This window comes from Oncorhynchus mykiss, chromosome 25 (assembly GCF_057628025.1).
Source record: "Oncorhynchus mykiss isolate SJ-2025 chromosome 25, ASM5762802v1, whole genome shotgun sequence".
NCBI classification, from domain to species: Eukaryota; Metazoa; Chordata; class Actinopteri; order Salmoniformes; family Salmonidae; genus Oncorhynchus; species Oncorhynchus mykiss.
In genome coordinates this window covers 53,963,489-53,973,185 of record NC_143046.1, presented here as the reverse complement: position 1 = coordinate 53,973,185, position 9,697 = coordinate 53,963,489, and the positions used below count along the sequence as shown (strand labels likewise).

At 38.9% G+C, this 9,697-nt stretch overlaps 1 protein-coding gene across 1 annotated transcript in view; it reads right to left on the bottom strand.

The window, feature by feature from the left end:
* Positions 1–279: 279 nt before the first annotated feature.
* Positions 280–9,697, bottom strand: part of LOC110505296 (SH3 and cysteine-rich domain-containing protein) — an 87,307-nt gene continuing 77,889 nt past the window's right edge. Inside the window, exons 9-11 of the mRNA XM_021584440.3 lie at positions 4,902–4,953; positions 3,066–3,203; positions 280–2,271 (exon numbers count right to left, since the gene is read on the bottom strand). Coding sequence (XP_021440115.3) covers positions 2,173–2,271; positions 3,066–3,203; positions 4,902–4,953 — 289 coding nt within the window. The 3' untranslated portion in view covers positions 280–2,172. The remainder of the gene's footprint in view (positions 2,272–3,065; positions 3,204–4,901; positions 4,954–9,697) is intronic.

Genomic DNA, 9,697 nt, shown 5'->3' with positions numbered 1-9,697 from the left:
GGATTCCAATTCCCTCATAAGAAACCAGAAGATTATGGGTATCACGTTGATCTTTTCTGGTAATATTCATGCTCTACCTTTTACATACCATTGGATACACTGTCTTGTTTCTCATGTGGAAAATCTGTATGGTGCTCGGGAAGGAGATGAGGACGAGGGGGATAGCAGCTTCTTCGTCACAGTGAATTTTCACCTCACTGAGTATACCAAATATTAAGAACACCTTTCTAACACTGCGTTGAGTGCCCTGTGTTTGAAGAGAAAGCTATCGAGACCGAGTTAAGGTCAATGTGCTTTATATATTCTGTGAATACTTTCACAAAATGCTGACAATAAATTGATCAGAAATAGATGTTTGATTCTGTGCATACAATACAGTGGCCTTTGCCATCCAATAAAGCCATGTTTCAGTACAGATTAGATTAGTTTAAAGACAGATTTACTAAAATACCTTTCCTTTAACAGTTCATTTTATAACAATATTTTAAAACAGAAAACAAATATGAATGTGGATGAACAAGAAATCTTAAAAGAACATCTCAGCGAAGAGAAAGGAATAGCCCCGGACTGTGATAACGTTGACATTAAAAAGGGATAAATAGATTTAAGTTACATCTCAACAAGCATGTCTTGATCTGACATAAAATGTTGTTCAGCATTTGCTAGAAAGTTTACATTGGAATAAGGCTATAGCCATATCGGAGTGACCATTTAGTGCAATTGGAGTAAGCATACATGAATGTAAATCAAAGCCAAAGGTCATGTACCTCATGCTCTGAAGATACTGTATCATTTCTATACTCTAGATGTCCTATACTCCCATTAACTTGAGTTTCACTGAAAGGATTGTGATCAAATACCTTGAAATAACAGGTATGCAGATTTGACGACATACATTCAAATACAATGTATCTAACCACGTATGAAAGGTTGCCCACTTACTATAGTAAATTCCCATCCTCTCTTTATCAAATCCATTATCCTTTACAAATAAAAACAAGAAACTATATATCATGACAAGCTACCTGAAGAGAACATTATCATCAGACTTCAACTAGCAAATTAGGTATTCGTTGTTTTCAAATATTCAAAGAATCTCTGACAGGTTTTTAGAAAGGTGTTTTCATGAGGCTGAATTTTTTTATGCAAAGCTCTGTCTTTCGATGGGTAAGCAGCTAGACTAGATACATCACTAGCTAGATTTGTGCAAAAGACTACAGCATTTCTTTGAAAGAAAAGGAATTCCTCTGATTCCGTCTGACTCCTTTGAATAACACTCCCCTCAGAATCGACACATTTCTGCTTCGTCCGATTATTTTTGTTGTTCCTCTCCAGTGACAAAACCATTGAATTCTTTGTGTCAGAGGGTCTGATAAAATAACTCATGTCTCAGGAGAATGAGCTTTTAATTGTGAGCTAGAGCCTATCAAGGCTCAGTGGAGGCATTGTACAAGCATAGAATAAAAAGGGATTTATCCTGTTTGTAACCTCAACCGCTTTCATCAAAGTAATGCAAATTATTATCTAGGCCTATAGGCAACTATTTGATATAGAGAACAAGTATTTGAACATTTGGGCATAGGATAAACAGGTCATTGAAACATACTGCAGCTGACGCTAAAAAAGCAAGCATGAATTCAGTAAATTCATGCATGATGTGTCAGCTGTATTCTCCAATGGGAAGTCACACAAAGAACAAACGATGTACGGCAGTTCTTTAAATCAAACAAAATCAAACCAAAAATCCCAAAATCCAAATCAAACCAAATTCAGTGATACAAAGAGGGAGAGTGGGGTTATTGTGACCAGAAATTCAGGTTATTTGATCCGTCTCAACATGTTCCCATTCAGACTTAAAGGAAATGGGGAAGGTTGGCTTTGACTTCTGACAAAGCCACTCCCTTAATGCCAACAGCAACATTTTGAAGTTTAGAGTCCTAGCTCAACAGAGGGCTTCCTCCATGGTCTCAGATGGCCATTTTGTAATTACAATCGTCCTCTTCGCGCCAGGGAGGTTGGCAGCTGATCAAAACTACTGTCAGAGCCATCCCTGTACACCAATGGAGTGTGCGACTGTGCCTCTCCTCCCTCCACTCTCTCCTTCTCTTCCTCTCGTCATCTCTCTCCGGCTCTTTCTATTTCTCTCTCGCTTTCTCTCTCGCTTTCTCTCTCTCAGATGTTCTCCAGGACATCACAGGGCACGTAGCCTCTCTTCTTTCCACTGGCCACTCGGATGAAGCCGCTGTGTTCATCCTCACTGCTTACACAAATCTGGTGAAACAGAGACGAATACTCTCGTGATTTGGTTGCTCTCGTGTACAAGCAAAATACATTTTAACACATTCATTAAACAATGCACATTGACCCTAAGGGGCAAAGTAGCTTTAGGACCACTGTAATAAATATATAATTTCCCCCACCATATAACAATGACACCTGACTGTAATTGGCCTGATAGTCTTCAATACAGCTGCAGAGAGGTAGTGTGAATGGCTTTGTGACTAGAGAGAGCAGATGTTGCTACTCATTGGGGATCGAGGCAGAGCTAGGAGGTCACTGACTCATCTTCAAAGTGTTTGGAATGAATGCATCTCCATTTGGCGTTACTAGCCTGAACTCTCCTCTGAATCCCAAAATGCCCATGCAAAGCATTGTGGGAAAAGGATTTGAGACAGCAAAGCCATTTGCCATGCCAAAATGGTAATGCCATGGAAACTGCTGAGAGACGGGTGACTCCCAATTGGCCAGCTCAGGTCAATCCTTTGAAGTTAATGTTCTGGGAGTGAATCTGTGGACTGAGTGCTCAGGATTCCCATTTGCCTATGAGAATTGGTGGGAGGAGGAACTATGTCCGATGCCCACTTTTTGCTGGGGCTTGATCATGAACTGCGCCAAATAAAGTAGTACATGGAAACAATTAAGGGACTAACAATAAACATTATTTAACAATGGATAATAACATTCATGTTTGCTTGTGTATCATTTCAAATGGGCATAATTGGGTCCTTTTTTGTTGCAAAGTAGTTTGCCATATTGTATTTTTATATAACAGTGGGATCACGTACCTGTCCTTCCTTCAGGGTGATCTGGCCTTGCTCCTTGCAGCCGATGAACGTCCGGTGACACCTGAACACTCTGTCCCCGGCCTTCACCTGGTGAGCAAAGGCTGCTGGGAAGAAACCAATCCTGTCCTCGATTACGCCCTGGAACCATCATCCAGATGAAATGTTATACACCATGACAACTACTACTTATACTATCATGGCAGCAGACTTGTGCGGTGTAGTGGTTTAAGTGTAAGTACTAGGTGCACTGTAAAAATAGGACTCAAAACACCATGGTTGTGTAATGAAACCATGAAAAGTAGTGCACCTAACCTAAGATCTGGTGTTTGGAGGGGGTAAACCCAATGTAAGTGCTTTGATACACAGAAAGTGTTTTAAAACATATACACTACTGTTCAAAAGTTTGGGGTGACATCCTTGTTTTTGAAAGAAAAGCCCATTTTGCCCATTAAAATAACATCAAATTGATCAGAAATACAGTCCTGATTAAAGAAGCAATAAAATTGGCCTTCTTTAGACTAGTTGAGTATCTGGGGCATCAGCATTTGTGGGTTGGATTACAGGCTCAAAAGGGCCAGAAACAAAGAACTTTCTTCTAAAACTCGTCAGTCTATCCTTGTTCTGAGAAATGAAGGCTATTCCATGCGAGAAATTGCCAAGAAACTGAAGATCTCGTACAACGCTGTTTTCTACTCCCTTCACAGAACAGCGTAAACTGGCTCTAACCAGAAAAGAAAGAGGAGTGGGAGGCCCCGGTGCACAACTGAGCAATGGCAATGATCACAAGAGCAGCTGCTCACTGATTTGACGGGTCCAACGCAGCTCCACCTTCGACACTGCCAAAACATCCGCTATGCGGGTGTCTGCCATCGCCGGTTAACGCTTGATCTGATTGAATTTAAGCCTTCATAAAAATCAATGCCAGTCATTTCTATGATTTGTTCATTTAATTTTACCAAAGAAATTCTGAATAAATCCCACTTAATATGTTGCTCAAAATGTAAGTATATTTTATGAGGATTACCAAAGATATACAAAATTGCGTGATTGAACTCATTGTAAGTCTGGATTTAATCTCCTTGCTCTTCCTATCTTGCCACATGGCTCTCTTTTTAGAGGATTGTGAGTCATTCCAAATGTTTTGACTTGATGATTCTTATACACAATGTTGTATGCATGTTTGAAGAAAGAAAAGTATACTTCTATATTAGTATTAATCCGCATGTTGTGCTATGAGGTGTAACTGGTCATGATGAACAGATATTAAAACAGTCAGGAAAAAATTACATTCAAAGATGAGACGACCCATTCCCACATTTCCAACTTTTAATTGTAGAGACAAATACAGCATCCTGCAATGTCTGCTGTAAAACATGTAGTTATTGCTGGTGGATTGAGTACTGTGCTCAACAATGCCTACCATAATGGGTTAAACTGGCAAATGATCAGATTCATAAATCAATGTTAAACATAAAAATACTGTAATAATACTGTCATTCTGCATTAGGCAGGATTTGAAACACCATTATAGTGTTTAGAAGCTATAGAGAGAGGGAACGTCACCAAAGGAGAAGGCATCTAATTCTGCACTAAATACAACAAAAAGTGTTTTAACCGTTTCTGTCAAGGTGTTGCACGACACTTGATTAAGGGGTGTTACAACACACCATGTAATGTTTCAAAACATCTCGGGATGATGTGTTTCAATACTACAGCAAAGTTAAAGTTTCGTCTCCTTCGTGTTGGTGGCAGCTCAGTTGCCACTAGTGTTCTGGTGTTACAAAGCACTTAATTTAAACACTGTGTCTTCCAAAAGTGACACCCTCTCATACATACCTTCCACCAATCATCATTGGAGTCGTCTGCCAGTACGATTCTGTCTCCGGGTCTAAATTGGAAATAAATTGCGTATTAAAAATCAATGTCACAGGAACAGCCAAATACATACATTGAATGTACAAAACATTAAGGACACCTGCTCTTGCCATGACATAGGTGAAAGCTATGATCCCTTATTTATGTCACTTCTTAAATCCCATTCAATCAGTGTCGATGAAGGGGAGCAGACAGGTTAAAGATGGATTTTTAAGCCTTGAGACAATTGAGACATGGATTGTGTATGTGTGCCATTCAGAGAGTGTAAGTGCCTTTGAACAGGGTATGGTAGTAGGTGCCAGGAGCACCGGCTTGTGCCAAGAATTGCAACGCTGCTGGGTTTTTCATGCTCAACAGTTTTCCGTGTGTATGAAGAATGGTCCAGCACCCAAAGGATATCCAGCCAACTTGATACAACTGTGGGAAGCATTGGAGTTAACATGGGCCAGCATCCCTGTGAATCGCTTTTGACACCTTGTAGAGTCCATGCCCTGATGAATTGAGGCTGTTCTGAGGGCAAAATATAGGGGGAGTGTGCAAGTCAATATTAGGAAGCTGTTCCTAATGTTTGGTATACTCAGTGTATAATCTAAAACATATTGCCGTTATGTCAGTATAAATATTGGAGGACAAAGGACTGTTGGATATTCTGGAGTACAGAATATGGTGATTCAGACACATGCTACTGCTGTTCCCTACAGGGTAGCTGAAGTCAGTGAAAACAGCCTCTGCTGCCTCCTCACACTGTTCAATGACACTCCATTATTGTCAGTTGTCAATGGCCATACAAACGATACCTCAGTTTTCACCTATTGTTTTTTCTTCCTTATGTGTCCTCATTGTTATCCATTCAAAGCCTATGTAAAGCCTTGACAAATATTTTTCAACCAATGAGAAACAACAGTCAGTGTAGTTGTTCCTGCTTGTCATTCATCTCGTGGTCTAATTAGAGGACTGGTACTGAAAATGCTCTCTGAGTTACTCAAAGAGAATAGAGCTCTGGTGCTCTATATGAGATCTCATCTGACAATAAGAAAGACAAACATGAAATAATGTTGTTTCAATTACCACTTGTTGCTTCCTGAAGTCATATGCCTCTTTTAAACATGCTGTCTATTGAATTATGACTAGGGTTGCTTTTCATATAAATTGTCCATATATCCTGGTTAAAAGATTCCTGAAAACATCGGAATAATAGGAATTTTTGCTACCCTAAACAGGACTGTTTAGTTTGAACATGATACAAATTAATGAATTTTAGATGGTTTCCCTATTGAATTATATCAATCCTTTTTACCCAAACTAATTGAGCCTCTGCAGTATGTTTAATTATGCCATAGAGACAGAAAAGCTCCCAGACACACTTGAACAGGCACTGATCACAGTTTTGTTAAAACCTGGCAAAGATCCTCTGCTTTGTGGGTTGTATAGACCAATATCTCTATTGAACACTTCATATAAGATTCTTGCGAAACTCATAGCTCATAGGTTCTTCTGGACTTGGTTGATATGGACCAATCAAGCTTTGTAAGAAACCGCACATCTCCTGATAATATCAGAAGATTATTTAATGTTATGCATTATGTAGTGAATGACCAAGAACCTGTAGTGGCGGCTTCATTAGATGTGGAAAAAGCTTTTGACCGCATAGAATGGAACTACCTGTTTGAAGTTTTCCAGAGGATGAATATTGGACCTAAGTATGTAGGTCTGATTAGATTACTGTAAAAATGTCCGGTAGCTCAGATCCTGACTAATGGAAAAATTTCCTCACAGTTCTCTCTATCACGTGGCACAAGACAGAGTTGTCCCGCTAGTCCTCTCCTTTTTTTCTTTGGCTATAGAGCCACTGGCAGAAGCTTTCAGATCACATCCATCCATCCATGGTGTTCGTATAGGTGGGTGTGAACATCTGGTCTCGCTATATGCCGATGACATTTTGCCTTACCTCTCTAAACCAGAAATTTTACTCCGAGCATTAGTTGACATCCTGAAAGAACATGGGACCTTTTCAGGATATAAAATAAACCTATCGAAGAGTATAATTATGCCTTTTAACAGGGCAGCTATGCAGAACCCAATCTTAGACCAGCCGTTTCCTTGGAAACCACAGAAAATGACATATCTTGGATTGCAAATTACTTCTGAAATTATTAAGACATATCAACTGAACTATACTCCACTTCTCAAAAAGGTTGGGGAAGAATTGGATAGATGGCGGGATTTACCAATTTCTCTTATATGGGGCGGGTCAATTGTGTAAAGATGTGATATTACCAAAATGTTTTTACCTTTTTCAAACCTTGCCCTTTCCTAATCCCAAAGCTTTTTTCAAACAACTTAATAGGAAGGTTTCTTCATTTCTGTGGAAAGGGAAACCCCCCAGAGTGAAACTCACAACTTTATGCAAACCATACTCAGAAGGGGGACTTACTCTACCTGACTTCCAGTTGTATTACTGGCCATCTCAGTTAAAGGCTGTGTGGGTATGGCAAGATACAACAACAAGTTCACCCTCTTGGAGACAGATAGAGGAGGAGTGACTGACCCCTGCTACATTGGCATCTAAACCTTATATTAGCCCACCTAAAGCTTTGCTAGGTCTCATAAACAACCATAAACAACCCTTTCATTAAAAACACTTCAAATATATGGATAGAAGTCTGTAAACAAACAGAAGAGCTTAGATATATATATGAACAAACACCTTTCTATAATAACTCCCATCTTACCCAAAGTCCTGAGAGATGGTATTACATTTTCTTGGTTCAACAAAGGAATTAAAACATTTGGTAATCTCTATAGAGAAGGTGAACTACTATCCTTTCAACAACTGGCATCTCATTTTCAGTTACCTCAAACTAATTTCTTCAAGTACCTACAGGTTAGGCATTACATTGCCACTCAGCAGGGAGGTAGGATTCAGCTCATGAGTAAAGCTAAAACTGATCAACTGTGGCTGGAGAGGAAAGGGGTAAAATGTTTCATTTCCTACATGTACTCTGGTCTTCAAGCTCTGTTGGGGAACGATGAACCTTGGAAAGCTTGCATGAAGTGGCATGATGACCTTGGTCTCATCGTTGAAGATGAGAAATGGGGAAAGCTCATTTTAGATGCTCAGCGTCTTTCATTTAACACAAGGCACAAGTTGATGCAATTCAATATTTTACATAGGGTCTACTTTACACCAGAGATACTGTATAAGATCAATTCTGAATATTCAAAATTTTGCTCTAGGTGTAAAACAGGAGTGGGCACATTTATGTATATGTTTTTGTCCTGCCCTGAACTAAGCTATTATTGGAAAGACATTATTCAGATCTTATCACAGGTCACTAATATGACGGTACCACTAGATCCTTCCCTTATACTTCTTGGAGAGGATTCTGTTCTACAAGTTAATATTTGCAGCAAAACCAGATTCATTACATTTGCAGTCATTGCAGCTAATAAATAAACAGCTATTATATGGAAGAGTGACACTCCGCCAAGCAAGCAAACGTGGCTAAAATAACTATCTTCCTATATTCCATCTGAAAAAAGAACATACAATTAACGCAATAAACCCTTATTACTTTCTTCATGAATGTATTATTATTATTTGTTTTTGTGTTGCATTCTAGCATGGAATGTGAAGGTAATTCTGTTTCTTTTTTTTGTTGATAATCAGTGAAGCTAATACCGGTAGAGTGGAGGGAGGGGGGTGTTCATGTGTTGGGGGGGAGGGTTTTGCACGATGTGCCCCCATGTAGCATGGTGTTTTGTGTAGGTGGAAGGGGCATTATCTGTGTCATATTTTGATGATTGTTAAATAGTAAAAAAAAAAAAAAAAAAATGCCAATAAATATATTGTACAATTGTTTTTTGATTTTGAACAATTAAGTATATAGCCAATCCGATATGTTTGGAAACATGCTTTTAGTATTCATAATCACCATCATAATCATGGAGCAATAGGCTAATCAAAAAATGCCAAAGAAAGTTATCACAAGCCAGGTGTAAAAAGCTCACAAAAGAGATTGAAATGTTCCCGCTTTTGATGAGGCATTGTGATGACATTGTGAATTTTTTGTGTTCGTCTGTTGTATTGATTAAGGTCTGTATTAGAATCCTGAGACCTTGATCATGTCTAGTTTGGTTTTCATTGGAAAACATTTAAAACAACACTTGGAGCAGCGGGCAACTGTACAGCAGCTAATTGTGGGCTAGGAGTCATGCTGTTCTGTGGGTATCAATTAGAGGTCGACCGATTATGATTTTTCAATGCCGATACCGATACCGATTATTGGAGGCCCAAAAACCCCGATACCGATTAATCGGCCGATTTAAAACACTTTTTTAAAAATTTACAACAATACTGAGAACACTTATTTTAACTTAATATAATACATCAATAAAATCTATTTAGCCTCAAGTAAATAATGAAACATGTTCAATTTGGTTTAAATAATGCAAAAACAAAGTGTTGGAGAAGAAAGTAAAAGTGCAATATGTGCTATGTAAGAAGGCATGAGAACATATGAAAGCTGGTGGTTCCTTTTAACATGAGTCTTCAATATTCTAAGGTAAGAAGTTTTAGGTTGTAGTTATTATAGGAATTATAGGACTATTTCCCTCTATACCATTTGTATTTCATTAACCTTTGACTATTAGATGTTCTTATAGGCACTTTAGTATTGACAGTGTAACAGTATAGCTTCCGTCCCTCTCCTCGCTCCTCCCTGGGCTCGAACCAGCAACACAACGACAACAGCCAC